At 48.3% G+C, this 19,232-nt stretch overlaps 1 protein-coding gene across 1 annotated transcript; it reads right to left on the reverse strand.

Moving 5' to 3' along the window:
* Positions 1 to 683: 683 nt before the first annotated feature.
* Positions 684 to 14,667, reverse strand: GJB3 (gap junction protein beta 3). Its single transcript, XM_050932602.1, has 2 exons — positions 14,493 to 14,667; positions 684 to 4,886 (listed from the first exon to the last, which is right to left on the reverse strand). Exon 2 carries the CDS (start codon positions 4,853 to 4,855, stop codon positions 4,046 to 4,048), a length of 810 nt encoding a protein of 269 aa, XP_050788559.1. The 5' UTR covers positions 4,856 to 4,886; positions 14,493 to 14,667; the 3' UTR covers positions 684 to 4,045.
* Positions 14,668 to 19,232: the final 4,565 nt, after the last annotated feature.

Here is a 19,232-nt window from a genome sequence, read left to right on the forward strand (position 1 = left end):
ATCCATCCCCATCTGCGCCTCCGTCTGTCTCTGCACTTACCCTTCTCTCTCTCCCTCTGTCCCAGCCTAGTATCTCAGCCATCCACCTCTTCACTAACCAGAGGCAGAAGAGAGTTTTCCTTTCACCACGTCAGAGACAATCCCTTCTCTTCTCCAGATTTGGTAGCCATTCTCCATGGCAATGCTCCTAACCATACCTGACCACAGTTGTACTGATCCTCTTCAAGCTGCAAGAGGGTAAAGCGATACTGTGCTGGTGACCCCCCTTGGTCTCCATTTCAATCCTGGGGCACTTTGTGTTTAGCAAACTTAAATCAACGTCACTGTCCATTGGCAATCTGGAGCAAGGATAGCATGGTCCAGTGGTCAGGACCTCAGGAAATCTGGGTTCTCTTCCTGACTTTGCCACTGACTTGTTGGGTGATCTTGTGCAAGTCGCTTCCCCGCTCCGTGCCTCAGTTTCCCATTTCACCTTTGGCTATTTAGACTGTAAGCTCTTTGGGACAGGGACTATCTTTTATGGTGTGTATGTACAGTCCCTAGCAGAATAAGCCCCTAATAATGGGAGCAACGTATCCTAAATGAGATACAGTGGTCCTGTGCTGAAATCGGCAAGTGGTCCCCAGCAGAGGCCATGCCGCACCGTATACATCCCTGAGAGACAACAGGCATGTACCTATAGATAAACAATGCAGTGTTTATTTGGCCATTCCATTACCTGGTTGATTACACACATCAAATGTTTCTTTTGCTGCCGGGGGTGGGACACGCGTCCCCCAGCACAGCAGGACAGCTGTAAAATACTAAATACAAGTCATGTTGCTGTGAAACGCTTTTTGGAGCATCCCAGACAGCAGGAGTTGGGGAGGGGGCACAAGAACGAAGTTGACTGGGTTTGAGAAATCAAAACCCGCCAGGACGGATCCTCCGCTGCAGAAACGGGCTATGCCGGTTCATACCAGCTTCGGAGCTCGTCCCAACGTGACTTTGACCCAGCAAAGATGTTTGACAAGTGGCTGCTGAATGTTTCTTGTCTATAACTTTTTCTGAGCTGTGCATTGCCTGAGAGAGAACTCCCTGGGCTCTGCAGCCAATTGGCAAAATGGAGCGAGGGCTGGCCTGCTCAGTGCTTAAAACTTACACTGGGCTAGCGATGTCGGGCAGGAGTGTGAAAAAATCCCACACCCTATGGGTATGTCCACACTACAGCCGCCCAGCTATGGTGCTACAGAGACAGAAGGGGTTTTTCTGTCAATGTCATTAATCCACCCTCTGAGCGGTGGTAGCTTTGTGGATGGAAGAATTCTTCCGTCAACTTCGCCACATCTACACTGGGGTTTCACAGCCCTGAGCAATACAGCTAGGGCCATTTGAGTATAGCCCAGATGCTAGAGACAAAGCCATGCTCACAACCCCCCTAGTGCAGATGCAGCAGAGAAGAAGGCGTCTGTCGCCATAGGGAGGTGGTGCTTTTACACAGGCAGAAAAACTCCAGTTGGAGTACGCTGCGTCTACACTAGAGGGCAATGCTGGCATAGCTATGCAGGCGCTGTAGTGTAGCTATAGCCCGTCAGTGGCTACCTGGCATTCATTTTCAGGGGTGGAGGATGGGGAAGTTATTAATATCAGCGGCCGGGCAGCTGCTGAGCTAATGAGAAATAAAACAGCATTTCTAAAGAGGCTGCACCTCTGAATCTCTTTTAATCTCGTCCTCTCAAATAATAATAAAATAAAATAATTTCATGGCAGCAAAATGTTTTCCTGGGATTTCTAAAGGAGCCGTGTGGCCATTAGGGCACAATAGTATGAGCAAACAGACTGACCTTCTCCACGCAGATCCTTCAAGGATGACATTGGTCCTTATGGCCTGATATTGACCAATCAGTAAATAACAGCCTGGCAATCGACAGTTTAAGGTCCCGACAGATGCCAATGTTTGCCTTTAGTACCCCGTGAATTCGTGCCAGCAGAATCCGAGACACTCGTTACTTACCCGTTACATTTCCTAAACAAAAAAGTGCTGGTTTGAGGGTCAAAATGACTTTTTGTTTCAAAATTTAAGTTAAATTATGTAAAAATAATTTAAGTAAAAAAAAGTATAAAAAAGGTCAACATCAAAACAAAAAGTCTGGAACTTATCAAAAGGAAATCTCTCATTCGACCAGATCGGAAATACTTTTTGGATTCTCAGTTCATGAACATTTTTATAATTTTGACTTTTTGTCCTGATTCAAGATAGGATTTTTTTTTTTTGAAATCTAAAAAATTCTTGTGGGATGGGAGAACGTTTCCCACCCAACACTGCTGCTTGTTAATATACACAAACGTGCATCATTCATAGAGTTTGTTTTGAGAGGGTCTGGACACCTCCCTGGAGGTGCAGCTGCTCAGGACTCTATTTCAGTCAGAAACATATTGACAAAGTAATTAAAAAAATCCAAAGAACAAGAACTTCCTGCAAATATCCACACACTCAGATTCCTCATATCTTATGGGCGTATGTCTTGTCCTAGTCAATGATGCAACATCAGTTACCTGGAAGCATGGGTATGGATTTCCAACCATGGTTAACAAGAAACTCATTGGTACAGAGTCATCTTTGGTACATTTTGATTGACACTTCAATTGGATTTGACTGGAGTTACCTCAGGGATGAATTTGACATGTTTAATTTGAATTTTACATCCCAATCCTGTTTTCAGCCAGGAATGGGAGAACTCATTTGGTTTCAGCCAGAAGCTACTCGGTAACGAGGGTTTACAGAGTTTGGACAAAGCTTGAATATTAGAATATAAAATAACTTAAATGAAAAATTGTGAGGCCAGAGTCTCAGCTGGTGGAAATCGGCCTAGCTCCATTTACGTCATCTGAGGATTTGGCCCAGAACAGGTCACAAACCCCGAAACTCCACTGGGTTGTTGCGCTGCTTCTTGAAAATATACAAAACTCTTTCCCCTGCAGAGTCACTGTTACTCCTGCCATTCAGTTCAGAACGGGGAAGCTGGTCATGGAACCACTGTTCTAGCTACTGCATCTGCTGCTTTCTCGAGCACAGGCCAGTGCATTAACTCAAAGTTTTGATCTAGGATGTTTCACTGACTAAACTCCCAGGCAAAGTTTAATGCCCTCCCTAGCCACCCGAAGGCACAACCAGGGGGCTTCTTTGCTCTCTGATCTGAGTGCTTTTGGAGACAGGTTGAAGTTTCTGAGATAGAAGCAAACTACACAGACTCTCCCAAGAGACACACCCACAATCCCACTCTGTGCTCACGACTTTATTCCCACACAATTGCTAGACCCCATGGACTTGGTTCTTTGGCAAGGTCACGGTTCACGGGAAAGGCAAGGATTTGCTCACTGCTTCAGTATCAGAATAAAGCCCTTTCCATCAATGTCCTGGTTAATGAACCATCCGCTAAGGTACCGAGTCCAAGTGCCTCTCTACGCAATGTGATGGAGTCTGCACAGGGAGCTGGTGTTTTGGGTGTGGCAGCTGCGAGTCTAGCAGAGGGGGAAGAGAATAGGAGACAAATATTGTCCTTGGCAACTTTACATTAGTCATTTCTCCTAAGACTTAAAAGCCAGCCATCTCCTCCCCTTCCCCTGTGGCCTGTCTGAGCACGTAGGAGGGAAGCTCCAACCTGCAGGATTGCACGGACTGGCTTGATAGCATGTAAATAATGAAAAGCATAGACTTTTGGATTCACACATCCTCCTTGGCTAGGCAAACCACCCACCTGTGCCCTGCATGTTAATAGCAGCTGCAGCAACTTACTGCCAGGGTCTTGTCCTTTCTGCCCGGCCCCAACAAAATGATGGCAGCAGCCCACAGTCTGATGAACATCCCTGCACGCAAAACTCAGTCAGCCATGCAGAACAGGGAGAGCTCCTGCCTTGGTGATGTGCCTCCTCTCCCGCACTTTGTCACAGCCATCGAGGTCCCACTGAAATACTCCAGTAAAATTTGTGGCATGGCAGACAGCCATCTTGGAAGTCAGTTGTCTCTGGCCAACATGAGGGCTTTTCCCTCCCCCAACACGCCCTGTCAGATCAGAGTCAAGTTGGGAGCGGAGGCCCGGAGGGCATCCAAAGGCTTGTTCTTGGCCTTGCCATCCTGCTGCTCCAGCTTGAGGTGGCACTGGCAGGTGGAAGCCTTGTTGTAGCTGACCAAGTGCTTGGCGGAGTTCTTCTTCCATTTGTGCAGGCTCCGGACGGCCCGTTTGAAGATGAGGTAGAAGATCTCGCAGACGGTGAGAACAATGCAGATGGCAGAGGCCCCCACCATGAAGTAGGTGAAGACCTTTTTTTCGGTGGGCCGGGCAATGTAGCAGTCCACGATGTTGGGGCAGGGGTCCAGGTTGGCGCACTTGACCAGGCGCGGCAGGTCAAAGCCATCCCATATCTTGTGGAGGATGTAGAGGAAGCTGATCTCGATGGTCAGCTTGAAGAAGAGGGTCAGCAGGTAGGTCCACCATAGCCCACCGTGTTTCTTGCCCGTGTTGCGATAGAGCTTTGGGCAGTCCTCACCGTTCTTCTCCCGGTTCTTCCTCTCCCGGTCTTCCCGGTAGGCCACGTGCATGATCACCAGCAGGGAGGGGCAGGTGACAAAGATGAGCTGCAGGGCCCAGAGGCGGATGTGGGAGATGGGGAAGAAGTGGTCATAGCAGACGTTGGTGCAGCCGGGCTGCTTGGTGTTGCAGTCAAAGTCCTTCTGCTCGTCCCCCCACACGCGCTCCGCCGCCACCACGTAGACCAGCACCCGGAAGACGAAGACCACGGAGAGCCAGATGCGCCCGAAGGCCGTGGAGTATTTGTTCACCCCGCTCAGCAGGCCCTGCAGCGTCTTCCAGTCCATGGGGATGGGCGTCAGGGGAAGCGAGACTCACCTAAGTCAGAGAGAAGCAAGAGAAATAGCAGGTGAAGGGAACGCAATGGGGAATATCAGATGGCCAGATCCCCAGCTGATATAAATCAATGCAGCTCAGCTGAAATAAGCAGAGCTTCACTGATGTACCCCAGCTGGGAGCTGGCCCAAGCAGTTTTGCTCAGACACCCTCTGGTTTTGAAAGAACTCAAATTTCAATACCTTGATCCTCACACCAGGCTGCCCTGTCCTTGGAGCAAATATACCAGGGAGCACCCCTTTAAGAAAGGATCTGTAATTTCAACCCCTTCAAGCAGAAAAGTGCCCAGCAGGAGGGCAAAGGCTATGGGGAGCAGAGCTCTGGCTGGGGAAATTCATCCATCTGCAGAAGGCCCCTCCCCTGGGTTTCAGAGCCCAGGCTTCTGCCTGAGCGGGAACGTCTGCACTGCTATTTTTAGCCCCAAAGCCCGAGCCCCCCCGACCATTGCCCCAGGCTCTGAGACTCGCTGTCACGGGTTTGGTTTTTCTGTGGTGTGTAGATGTACCCTGAAGCCCTCGGGGCAGAACACTGGCTGGGGGTGGGATTTAGCCAGCAGAGTCATTGTGATAGCCTGCTGCACGGGGTGAATTGCAGCCACTGGGAGTGGAGTTTCTCCCCCTTGACCGATGTGGCTGCAGGGGCTCTGGTGACAGGAGAACCAGTGGCTCGGAGTCCAGCAGCTCCAGAATGGGCCCGTGTGGCTGCCCTGCTCCAGACCTGCTTCCAGGGCATCTCTTTGTGGAATCTGGAAACCAGTCAACGTGCTCCAGCCCGCAGCTGGGAGCAGGAATGAGGCTGAGGCTTTGCTGAGTGCTATTAGCTCAAACAAAGCAGGGGCCTTGCACCTGGGAGAGGAGAGAGAGGCTTCTATTGGCTCATGGGTTTTACGAGGCCAGAGGTGAAGTAGATCATAGATCTGGCACTCAATACAGTCTTCCTCCCTCCTTTCCTCCCTCTTGGTACAGACAGATCATCAGTCCAATCCAGACCCAGTTCCCTAGTGACCAAGGCTGGGATTTCCAAAGGGATTTAGGCTTCCAACTCTCCTTGCAATTCAATAGGATTTGGGTGTCTAATTCCTTAGGCCACTTTGCAAATCTCAGCCACCAAAGTCAACCTGGGGCTGGGGATAACATAAGCCAGGTCAGAGCAAAGGGGAGCCATCCCACCTGAACCCAGGCTACCTCTAGGTCAGCTGGCGGCATTAACCCATGCAGTGCTGGACATTTTCATTTAACCTGCTGAGTCACAGCTCTTTTGGGGAGTGACTCATCGGCATTGCTCATGGCCTTGACAAAGGCTTATTAGTAAGAGATGATGAATTGGGCAAGGAACCTACCTGCGAAGCAAAGCACTGGACAATGAGCTACCTGATTTTTGTGCTCATTTACGCTGATGTAAATCAGGGATGACTTTACTGAAGTCAGCCGATAAAAGTGAGTGGAGGATCAGGCCCTGAGATTCAGACCTAGGGCAGGACTCCTGTGTTTCAATGCACGGAACTCCGTGGAGGTAGATTTCAGCAAAAGAAATGCAAAACCCCAAAGGCAAGCTTTTTGGGGAGTATGGAGCATATTCCCCAATATACAAGCTATGCAGGGTCAGCCTTCCCCATACCCCACTAAAAGAACAAAGCAGGAGCCACATGAAACTGATTGCCAGAAACAAAAACTTGGTGAAATATTTTGCAGGTTGGGTATGAAACAACAAATTTATATAATAGGCGTTTATTCCCATCAATTAACATCTGGAAACAAGAGGAGGGGATAATAGTCTAGAGGGTCAGAAACGTATTAACCTTTTGCTGATATTGGGGTGCGGATCTTGCAGCATGTACTAATGTGTGATCTTTCCCAGAAGAGCCAGGTCCAAGGTCTTTTGGTTCTGTTTGTACAGCCTCCAGCACAATGAAGTCCTGGTCCTTGACTAGGTACTATGGTAACACACATAAATAGTAACAATGCTAATAAAGGTGACTGATCACTACAGAGCAGGTGTGAGAATCAAAATACCCTCCAGCGTGGAAGCAGAGTTGGTCGAAAAACGTCCACTGATTTTTTTAAAACAAAAAAATTGGCTTTTCTGGGGAAATTAATACTTGTGTGACAAATGTCCCTTTCTTTCAAGTTTTTGATGAAATGAATAGAAAATTTCTATTTAAAATCTAAATCAAATGAAAAATTTTGATCTGAAATGGAGCGGTACATTTTTGTTTCAATTCATTTAATCACAAAGCTCCTGAAAAATATTGAATGAAATGAAAGATTTTCACTTTCTCGGAATTTTTTTTTGACAGAAAATCCCATTTTTGATCGTCCCTATAGGGACACAGACCCACGTGGCCAGTGAGAAGTCCTATCTCCTTGCAGCTATTCCCATGAGATCATTAACAGATCAGAGCTTGGTTTTGGGTCCCTTCGGAAAGCTGGCAAAACACCCCAATGACTCATGGCAAAATTACCATTTGCTGGAGGGCCAATGGCACTTCCTGTGTATTACCATCTTGAGCACTGACTCATGCCATTCCTGCTTCGCCCCCACAAAAGCTACCCCAGGTGGCACTGGCTGACGTCTATAATGCTTAACCCTGCAGAAATATGTTCTTAATGATCCAATTGGTTTTGGTTGGAGAAAACAAGATGGTTATTATATCAAAGTGCCTGTGTGACTAGGTGTTTATTTAGGGCACTTCCTTTAGGACTAGTAAAAAACATTTGTCCTGTGGTGTTAATCTAAGCTGGGAGACAAAACAAATTATTAGCCAAGTAACATTTGCAGATGAATCATGGCTTAGGGTGCTGTCTGGCGGAACACTAATGCAATTGACTAGTAAGGAACTCTCTTATGGGAACAGAGACAAGGAGCTGGGTGTTCGCTCCTTCCCCCAGTAGCTGCCCTGTGGCTAATTGGGGTGGCTCCTGCCCTGCAGTGCAATCACACCAAACACTGTCACCTCTTCATGGACTGGCTCAGGGCCCAACCCAGGCCTAAATCAGTGCCTTGCCCAGTGCCTAAATGGCCACTGAATAGGAATTGCAGCAGCTCCATAGCACTAGCCATCAGTGCCCTAGCCTTTTCCTTCTGCACCAGATCCCGCTCCCCAGTCTCACCTAGGAAGCCCTGGTGCACTTCATTGCAATCTACAACCCCTCCCTTACAGATCCTGCTCCTAGGCTTGCTCTGTACACCCCTCTGCTCCCTCTGTCTCCTCACACTCTCGGCCGTCTCTCATGCTGCCCCTTGTGCAAGGAACAGGCTCCTGTGCTCCACGTGCCAGGCACCAGCACTCCCCCTTTAACACATATCTACTTCAAAGCCTTTCTTTGCTGAATTCTTTGGCACTGATGTCTCTGCACTGTCCCATTCCTAAATGATTGCCTCATATCTCCTAATGGCCTGGGTTAGCCCCTCTGCACAGGGACGTAGTGTGCAAAGCACTCCTAGATAAATAATAATCATCCCTAATTGTAGCTGCTGCAGCCCACACTTTTTAGGATGATGCATAAAGCACAGCAACATGCTGGCTCCTGGCCCAAGCAAAGAGGCTGAGTAATGGTGCTAGATCGATCCCCATTACTACCCTGGTTGGGGTGGGAGTAGGGTGACCAGACAGCAAATGTGAAAAATCAGGACAGGGTGGTGGGTAATAGGACCCTATATAAGAAAAAGACTCAAAAATCAGGACTGTCCCTATAAAATCGGTACATCTGGTCACCCTAGGTGGGAGGCATATGGACAATGCTAAGGAGAAGGTCTCTGAAAGATCCTGTGGAAAAGTTTGTAGGTCCAAATCCTAATCCAATGTGATTATCTTAATTTAATAACGAGAACTTGTTCAGCATATGGATTCCGCCCCCTCGTGTCATTTTCAGACCCCCCTCCCCAAATATATTGTCCAAATCCTGAGATATTTCAATTCTGGAATGCTGCTGTGGTGCCTCATGGGAATTGTAGTTTAGCTGCCCCATGTCCCTGTTCACCTTGATAGACCACGCTCCCTGATTGGACTACATCTGCCATAATACCTCTTGGGAGGGGGCAGTGATTCATGGCAGTTGATTGGCTGCAGTGCACTATGGGAGATAAAGTTCAGCTGGGGAGCCCAGCCTGTAGAGGGGAATGGGAGCAGGAGGCACTGGAACTATAACTCCCAAGAGGCACGGCAGCAGCCTTCAAAATTGAAATATTGTAGTTTTCTGGCCATTCAGTGTTTTGACTGAAGAAAAAAAAAAGTCTACAGAGAGCAGACATTTTTCATGAAAAACTGGTTTAATCGGAACCCCAATTTTCCATCAAAAAAATTTAGATGGAAAATGTATGACCAGCCTTAGGAACTCTTTGGCTGCTCCTCCTGGGATTCCCTGCCACAATCGGTCTGCAAATCTCTGAATCAGAAAGCACCACACTAACTCCATCTCTCCCTTTACAGTCAGCTCCTGCCCATATCCCACTGCCTTGCTTTTAAAGCCCCCCAAAATCTCCAAAGCCAAGGCCTTGACTGCTCTGCCTGGCCATAAAAGATCTCATGGCACCGTACTAACCAGCAGGGCTGCGGAGGGGCTTTATCCCAGGAGTATTTGCTGCAGAAGCCCCTTTTCCCAGTGTGGGGTGCTTTGTCTGCTGCCCTCTGCCCCCGAGGCAGCTGCCTGGATGCAGTTTGTGATTCTGTGGGACGAAGGAGGCTAAGACCATCCTTCCTTTTGGGATACTCTTCCCAGAAGACAATACACTGCCCAGGCAGGGAGTGAGCAGAGACCCCCAGGAGACAGCACTGGTGGAGTCATCAGTGGATTCATTTACAGTTCTGCCAGGGCTCACTCCTGGGACTTTAGGGCTATGCCCCCCACCAACTTTGGAACCACCTGCCCCCTTACAATCCATCTCGGGTTTTACCTGCACACCGGCTGACGATGCTTTATTAACCAGTCTAGTTAGTTTCAGATGGCTGGCCAGCCCGGGAGCTTAATTGCCTTCCAAACTACAACAATGAATCTCCCTGTCATATGGGCCACACAAAACAGATAGGGTGGGTTCCCTTGCAGCCTTAACCCTGCACGCCCTGCCTGCTGTAGGTGCAAGTCGGAGGTATAGGAAAGATCATTTTGTGGGTGGTTTAATTCCCGTCAAGTTTTTAATATTGTTCTCTTGTTACAATGTCAAAGAAAAGACATACTTGGTCTAGGTGGCTGTAGAACAGTTTTTAGGTCTAAGGGCCAGGCTAGGGCACTGGACTGGAACTCAGGAGAGCTGGGTTCGATTCCTGACTCTGCCTTTGGCCTGTTGGGTGAGTCTGGGCAAGTCACTTCCCCTCTCTGTGCCTCAGTTTCCCTATCTGTAAAATGGGGATAATGACGATGACCGCCTTTGTGAAGTGCTGTAAGATCCCCTGATGAAATTGCTATACCAGAGCTAGGTGTTGTTATAGTCTCAGCTACACCAACGGGATATCTATACAGCTCAGCCAATTTTGGAAGCACCCTAAATTACACTAGTATAAATGAGAGCAGAATTTGATCCTACAGAGTGTTTCTTTCTTAGTGTCTAATAGCTGTTCCCTACATTTTCACACTGGACTAGTAATCTGGGGTGCCCCACTGATCGAGTGCTCAACACCAGACACACTAAAGTGGCTGATTGTCAGGCAGTGCGTGCGCAGTACAGCTGGTTAGGAAACAGTGAAGGAACCATTTCTGTCCTGGAAAATGCTGAGTCAGCACACCCCACACTTTCTCCGGGCAAGGGTCAGTTCTGACAAATTTTCTTTACTTGAAAGATTTTTTGGGAGAGAAAAAATAGCTTTGAAATTGTCAAAACACTTCATTTCCCTGTCTTCAAAATGAAAAAATCTGGTTTAGTTCAAAGCAACTTTTCATTTCAAAATTTAAGCTAAATTATAATAAAGAAAATAGCTAAAAACAGGTCAAAATCTAAATGAAGAAATTCTCCAAATGAAATGTTTCCGTTGACCTGATCTGGGATTTTTTCCTCCCCGTTTGTGATCATTTTTGCAATTTTGACTTTCCATCCCAATTTGCGACAGGAACATGTTTCAGTGTTGTGAAAATGTTCACCAGACACGAAAACCATTCCAGTGGTGTGCTCAGCGCTTTCTGAACATCACAACCCTTTAACGCCTCTCAAGCGGGACACGCAAAAGCAGTACTCACTTTTGAGCATGCAGGCCCATGTCACTGAATCAGAGCTGTTCACTGCAATGACAAAAGGCAAGTAGTTTTCTGCTGTGATTATAGCTGGCGGGGAGGAAGAAATGCATTTATAGGAGAGTCAGCTGGAGTCTATTGTGCTTCTTATTTCATCAAGACAATTATCAGCTAGATTTTGATCGCAGAGCCTTTTTCTGGTGGTGGCAGTGTTAGAGGTAGAAAGGATACAGCTGCATTTTCAAAACCCTTCCTTGACTTTACGGAATGGGAAGTTAGCAAAATGACCTTTACAAGTGTAAAGGTGTCTCCTTGGAGATGGGATTCTTTGCGAAAGCATCAAGAGAGTAGCCCCATGTTAATTTTTATGCAATCACTGTGCAGTTGGTCAGCAAAAAGCCCATGCATCACTGAAGCAGGCTAGCGAGGGACTTAAGTGGCACAGAGACCTTTTACTGGCCCTCTGGACTGAGGTGAGTTTCACCCTTTGAAAATAGCAGAGGGCAAATAATCACAGAGGGCCTGGAAACCTCCGCAGAGATCTTCTGCATTTCATTTTGAATTTCCAAGGAGGGTTTTGTGATGTTTGCCTTGCTTTGTTAAAATTACAGGACCATTTTTGAGTCAACATGCTTCCAGTTGTCCTGAAAAATTGTACAGTTTTTGAGCATACACCTCTGTATTTTCCAAATTTTCATTTGGATATTTATTTTTTTAAATACTGAAACCTGCAAAAGGGCAAATGCTCAAAATCTTTCCCTGCAAAATTGGCTATTTACAAAAATGATAATGTTGCCCAGTTGTGGAATGTGCTGGAATAAAACTGCAAAGCCACAGTTGCCCCAAATTTATGAGCAAATGTGCCATAACCAGAACAGAGAGAACCAATGGCTTCTGCGCTTCAATCCCTATCCTGAGGTAGCAGCAAGTTCTGTAACCAAAAGCCTTGATTGCTCTTTAGACGTCTAATCACTGGGCGTTTGCACTATTCATGCGGAAAGAATGTGCCCACGGTGATGAAATGCATTGTGGGAAGGAATAAAGGTTGTCTGGACTGGACAAGCCAGTTCTGGGCGATATCAGGCGTATTTTATAGAAGACACAAAGGCCTTGATTGAAAACCCATTGGAATGGCTCCCATTGACTTCAATGGGCTTTGGATCAGAGCCAAAAAAGAACATTCAGTTTAAGCCACTGTAAAGGAAGTTAGTGAATGTGAGAGCTGGCTGAGTGGTAGAAGGACTGAGTCACAAATATTTGTGAATCAAAGTTTGGTTCAGTTTGGTTCTTGGGGTCAAATTATTTGGTATCTGCAAGACTCCATTTATGTGTGAAATTGTCCACACAAAAAATCCCAAGTTTCATGAGTTCTAGCAGGAATGTTTATTTGTCTGGGAATTTGAACTGGAAATTCACTAGGTTGTTTAATTATATTGGGAAGCACCAAGAGGATCATGGCTCATTAGTGCTGGACACAGAATAATTCTTGTCCTCAAAAGGTCTTGGTTCTCCAGAGCTGGATTCAGCCAGTGCTAAATCCCATTCTTAGCTTCAAGCACCATGCGAGCAGGCCCATTGAAATCAATGGGACTACGTATCTGATTAAACTGGGCCCGCAAGGGGAATGACATCATTTGACTTAGGAGACCAAACACATCACACATAACAAAGAGGGAAGATTCAAAGAGAACAATTTACCAATGGCCCGTGGGCTGTAAACAGTTCATCAAGGCTTTTTAGAGCCTGCCCACCCTTCCCAAGAGGCAGGGGGTCCTAACCAAGGTCCTGACCTTGCAATGGGACTTAGGGACACGGCGGCATGGAGGTTGGCCCCAAAATGTGTAACTAATATTAGTAGTTCCTAGGTAACAACTTATCTGTGCTCCCAGCATGGCTAAAGCCTGGTTTTGCTGCAAAGCAGTGTTGTGTCTTAGTGCTTTACACAACATTACAAACATAAGAAAAACACATGGATACAGCTGGTCTCCAAAGAACCCTCGACGCTACAGACAAACCTACAAGGCTAAATATAGACCTTGCTACTCTGTTACGTTCTGGTGGCTTCTGCAACGGAAGACAGAAAGACCTATTAGAAGGCCCACAAACTATTCAGTGGGACACTGCTTGTGGGCATGGGACCTTATCCACGTCTCCAGGATTTAGAACATTTCAGGGACATGACTGAAGCGCCATTGCCATGACACAATGGAGTCTTGCTGTAAGCATGTTGGGGGACAGGAATGCTGTGCCTGGATCCCCTGACTCACATCACTGTAAGGCACAAATGGACGGAGTCTCCTTCAGTGGATTGATACCATGAGGCTGAAGGCTCTTCTGCTTCCTACTGACAGCAAGGAGACCCACCCATCCCTCCGGTACAGAAATTGCCCATGCAAATGGAGGCCCCAGGGTTGTTTGCTTCTGTGCAGTGTCCAGATGACAGTTACAGGTGGAGTGAGAGGTGAGGACCGGCCCATATGCAAAGAGAGAGGGGCTGGGTGGAGAACACTGCCCAGTGGGGGGATGCTGGGGCATTATAGGGAATTAGAGGCAGTTCAGAGCAAGTTGGTGCCCACCAGTGGCAAAGACATTTTGGTTTCCAGGAGAATCTTTATGAGCCAGGGATAGTAACCATCAGTTCCTGGGCTTGGATAATTTAGCAGCATCGAAAGAGGGGCATAAACCTCACCAGATAGAGGACAATGCCCCCCACACCTTCCAGCATTGAGACACAGAGGCTTTCTGAAAATAACAGCCTGATTGGAAGCCAACTGACTTTGGATTGGGCCCTAACTCTATATCCTAGCAACATTTCTGAGAGACACTCTCATGCGCCCTTCTTTCTCTCTGATTATTGGACAGTTCAGCACATCACTCTGGAGATAGGAGCCTTTCACACACATTATGTTGCACCTTCTAGTGATCCGGGATGGGTTATTTATTTTTTATAGCTCACACAATATATATCTTGCATGAAGCAATCAGCAAAGTGAAAAACCTCAGTCTCGTTTCCCCTTCCACTTCCCCCAGACTCTTGCATTCTCTTCTGTTCTCCAGATCTAAAACTCAGCAGCCTGGCTGATTAAAATGACTTAAAGGAAAATGTGAAATAAATACAGAGATCCTTCACAGCTGTGTATAACTCTGTTTCAAAAGGGAGGGGGAAATTGTTTACTTTGTCTTTAACAGTTGGACATTGTTTGCAAAATATGACAAATAGTTGAAAACAGGAATAGATTTACTCAGAATGTGTTCATCTGCCTAGTGAAAATACTCCACCAAGGGGTATATTTCCTTCCAGACAGAGCTGAGAGTATCATTTACTGATCTACTCAGGTCAGCACCATTTCCTAGTGCTATTCTTTGGCACTCAGCTTAGAGTCCCATATTCAATACTCCTGTGAAACTGAAGATAAATTGCACTCACCTGCACAGCTCTCTGTCTGTCCCAATACTTCCTGCTTAACAAAAAAGCCGTCAGATCCCCCAAAGCAGCCCTGTTTAAGGTCTATGCCATTGAACGGCCTCCCCTGCAGAAGGGAGACGGGGAGAGAACGGCAGCATGAGGTCTCCAGCTCATCTCCATGCAACAACCTCCCTTATTTTCTGCCCAGCACGGAAGGTGTGGCCCTGCAGGAAGTGTGCAATGGGAAGAGAATTCATCTCAGGCTGGTGAACCAGCATAAGAAGCCAGGGGGAGCAAGGGCAAGGCCCAACTTTCCCAGCCGGAGCTTCAGCTGGAGCCAGGACGGCTGTGCAGCTGGGGAGCAGGGAGTGAGTTTACATCAAGCAAAAGGTCGTAACACCTCTAGGCCAGGGACAGAGCCCTCACTGACACCGACATGTGCCAAATCGGCAGAGTGTTCTCGGCCCCACGGCCCGGATTCTGCCCAGCGCAGCCCGGCTTGCTGGGCCTAGCCACACATCCAGCGAGACAAGTAGGATGGAGGGCTTGATCTGGCACCGAGGCAGCCAGGTTGCTCCGGCTTCAGAGCAGGGGGGCCCTAGGAAGGGAGCCCAGAGCTCAGCTCCTTCAACTGCCAGATGAGGATTGCCCTTCAGCCCACGTCTCCTTGGACCCACCCTTCTGCCCTCTGTGCGCTGGAGTGGGGGGAGCAGGGGATGGGCCAAGAAGCTGGGGTCTTACCACTGCTCCATGCGGTGGGGGGCTGTGCCCAGCAATTCACTTCAATTGCACTAGTGCACAACTGTTCTATGCACGGTGCTGCATGCGGCCCACAGCCGGGCAGGGACAAAGCCTGCCTGGGAGGGTAACGTAACTCGCTGCCTTAGGTCAGATCTCCCCTTAGCATCAGGCCCCAGCAGCTATAGAGCCCGCCTCTCACTGACAGCCAAGGGAGTTCTGCTGCGTGCAATGGACAGGCTTCCTGCTTTCCACACAGGAGCTCTGATCCCCACTGACGACTGCGGCATCCGCACGTGGCTGTGTCTACACTACGAGCTAGGGCTGTAATTGCCCTGCTTGTGTTCCCAGACTTGAGCGAGCCCAAGTATAAATAGCTGTGGCCGCTGCAATAGAAGCACGACGAGGCTGTGCTGAGTACAAACCCATGGGTGTGCACTCGGCCCAGCTCGGCCGTATCCCTGCTGCGGCTGCCCTGCTATTTACACTGGCAGTAGCGTGCTGAGAGCGAGCATATGCACGTGTGTGTGAGCAGGGGACTCACACCCCGAGCTTGCAGCACGGATGTAGCCTGTGTGCAGCTACAGTTCATTGCAAATCCAGAGGAGGCCTCAGCTGGGAGGGAAGCTGCAGTTCCTGGTAGAGTTATCGCATACAGCTTGTCCAGGCCCCGGAGCGCTCCTGCCCAAAGCAACCAGCCACGTGTCTGCCACTCAGCGCGAACCTGCGGAGCACCTGAAAGCAGCTGCTGTGCAAGGAGGCAGCCTGACTGCACAGTGGGCTTGGCCACGCTAGGGTGATCAGATGTCCCAATTTTATAGAAACAGTCCCAATATTTGGGGCTTTGTCTTATACAAGGTCCTATTACCCCCTACGCCGTCCCGATTTTTTGCACTTGCTATATGGTCATCCTAGGCCATGCCCACCAGTATTAAATCTCTACAGCCCAATATGGTTCCAACTCATGCTACCAGAGTGACACCTCTTCCCCTTGGCCGATGCCCCACTGCTAACTGCCCCTAGCGTCCAGCATCAGAAGGCCTTTTCGGTGGGGAGCCCTTGGCTCTGGAAATTTCTTCTTCCTTGGGCCCGGGGGCGTTGCCCCGTAGGCATCATGGCGTCTCTGTGAGCAGGCTTCTGCTATAGGCGTGGGGCAGTGGTTTGCTTTGGGTGAGCCTAGTTTTCATTATGGGCTGTGTCTTGTTTTACGCCCGTGTCCCAGATCTTTTTGTGGATGCGTTTTAAATGCTGAAGAATAAAGGCGGGAAGAATTCTTGTCGCTGGATTGGCTGGGGCAGATTCTGATCCCAGGGTGCCCAGGTATCCCTCTTCGGGAGGCTGGATTTCGCAGGATACTCAGTCCCAGGAGTAAGAGTCTTTCTGTGAACCACCTTAGCTTGGGAGCCACAAATTCCATGCATTAATATCTTACACACAGAGATGGGCTAGAACCAGCACTCTGGCCCTAAGCACATCTGCACATTGGCTCTTGACCCAGATTCAAATAAGCCTGTTCGTTGGGGAGGTTTAAAGCTGGATTCAGATCCCACCTCTAACAATAACTAGTGATTCTGGCAGTGGAACTAATTTTATAAGAGCCAGTGAGCACCTTTGTGGAAATGACTGGAAGGGAATGGAATGGCCCATTTTAGTGGACAGCTGTAGCCAATCAGCATCTCTCTCAACATCCACGAGCTTCTAAACGCATCCTGGCAGAAGGGTCTTGAGGAAACAAAAGTAACAGCTCAAGGAAGATGTTGGTACCATTAGTTTCAACAGGAGCCGATGCTACTCAGTACTATGCAGGGTTGTTGATGATTCTTTAGCTACGGAGATCTGAGATCTTAACCACAACAATGCATGGGATTCCCTGCTTCTGTTTTTGCACAACCCATCCAGCACTAAGCAATTATTGTCGGAAGCGTGGCTGCTGTTTAGGAAACCTAACATTGAAACATTGTCAGCTAGGAAACCCTCCAAGTCCCTAAGGCAACCCATGCGTCTCTGCAGCCGTATCTCCAGGTGTGGTGATCCTATCAGCTCTGACACGGTAGGCTGGGATGGTGAATGCAGGTAAAATGATGGTGCTGACTCACTACTGGCTGGTTTCATCATTCACCATGGACTTGCGATGTTCAGAATGCTCCGGGGTGCAAAGCAGTGAAGAACCCTTTGCCACTGTCCACTCCAGCCTGATTTAAAGAGAGATCTTTCATGTAGGGAATCTGATGCCTTTACTGGTCTTCTCACTAGAGCTGGGCGCAGAGCTGATTTTTCGATTCAGTGACTGTTTCGAAAAAAATTGAAACAAAAATTCCATGAGGATCGAAACTAATCTGAAGTTTTCCAGAATTTTCAGTGAATTGAAAATGCACCAATGCCTGGGCTAAAGGGGGCAGCTGTAGTACCACCTGCACCAAACACATTCAGCCTGTTCTAGTCATCACTGGTCATTTCCTCCTTAAATGACGTTCCCATCTCCAATCACAATGCAATGTCTCCTTTTCCTTAAATTAAACAAAGCAACTCCCTCCCCCAAACCCACAACATGCTGAGTAAATGTATGTGAGATGGGGGGACACTATTCCCTCCACCAGATCTTTGCCATTTCATTTCAGGCACCTTTCCACGAATGCTGGAAAATAGCCACTTTGGGTGTGGGGGCTAAAAATGGAAAATGGAAATGGCTTCTCTATCATTTAAACAGGGGCCATTTCTGAGCAGAACCAATTCCTTCCCCCCACCTCCTTGGAGACAATATAGTCAGCCTGGGGTCATGCACACCCAATGCCAGTGCTCAATGGTGCTGGGGGAAGCAAATGGCACACACACATTTTAGGAATCTGGATTCAGCAGAGACAATGGAGGAGGCTCGTCTCTGGAACTGCAGGACTTCCAATATCACCGTGAGTCCTTGCTGTTTGCAGCTAGATGAGCAGAGGTCCCATCCAGGTCTCAGTGAGGTCAATAAAAAGGTTCCCCTTTGTTTCAATAGGAGTTGGACCTGATCCCAGATGAGCCTTAAGAGAGTGACCCAGTTCTAACGAGCATCTGTTATGCCAGGGCCTAGATACCCTCCATCACATTATGACACTGCATCCGAGGGCATGCTTCTCAGCCGCTCACTTTGTGTGTGTGGATGACATGGCTTTGCATGCACATCGGATGGTTGTGAGTGGCCATGTGTGTGGTGGCGAGGGTGTGCATGGTGTAGTTGTGTGCGTGTGGTAGTGGCAGTGTGTGTGGCATGGATGTGTGTATGAGTGTGTGCCGGGCTGTTGTCCAATACCCCACCTGCCATTTCTTTGCAGGAAGAATTTTTATTCACAGACAGATGATGTCTCCATCCTGCCACCACCTTAAAAAAAAAATCAGATCTCATGAAGCATCTTGAGTTCCTCTCCAGGAAGAAACAACTTCCTTATGCACAGGGCTGATTCATTTCTGAGTGGGGCGGCTCTCAGCTTGGAGCTTCTCAAGTGTGTGATACCGGTTCCTCTCTTTGCACTGGATCAGTGAGTGGTGTGCATGTCTGAACAGACGCAGGTTGGGGGTGGAGATCCCTCGCTGTTTACCTGTGTGTTTACCTTGACACTCAGAAATACCCGTCAAAGAAGCAGGAGAGGCGCCTCCCACACGCACGCAGGATTTCTTGTTCTAACATGCAGTGGGGGCAAGCCTCTCGTTAGACACAGGGTGTTTTCACTGGTTTTCCCTCACCTCAGACCACCTCTTGCTGCACTTTGAAGGCGAGTCTTCTCACTTCAGCTCGGCTTTTTTTTTTGGCCATGCTGCAGACATTGACCGAACTGGGGATATTTTGTGTGTGCACGCCACGGGTGTAGTTGTGGAAGGGGGAGCAGGAAGGGCATTGCCCCCCCAAACTGCAAGCCTGGGGCAGGCACAGAATTTGCCCCTTCCTACATGTGCGCGCCAGGTTCTTCAGAGCATTTTTGTTGCAGGGCTGGCAGGAATGTGCCGTGGGGGAGTGGAGGAAAGCAGCTACCTGAATGGGTGCCAGGT

The sequence above is a fragment of the Gopherus flavomarginatus genome, chromosome 22, assembly GCF_025201925.1.
Source record: "Gopherus flavomarginatus isolate rGopFla2 chromosome 22, rGopFla2.mat.asm, whole genome shotgun sequence".
Lineage (NCBI taxonomy): Eukaryota > Metazoa > Chordata > Testudines > Testudinidae > Gopherus > Gopherus flavomarginatus.

Bases quoted from the DNA above. Each gene is read 5' to 3' on its own strand.
- GJB3 (XM_050932602.1), bottom strand. From the start codon at position 4,855: ATGGACTGGAAGACGCTGCAGGGCCTGCTGAGCGGGGTGAACAAATAC.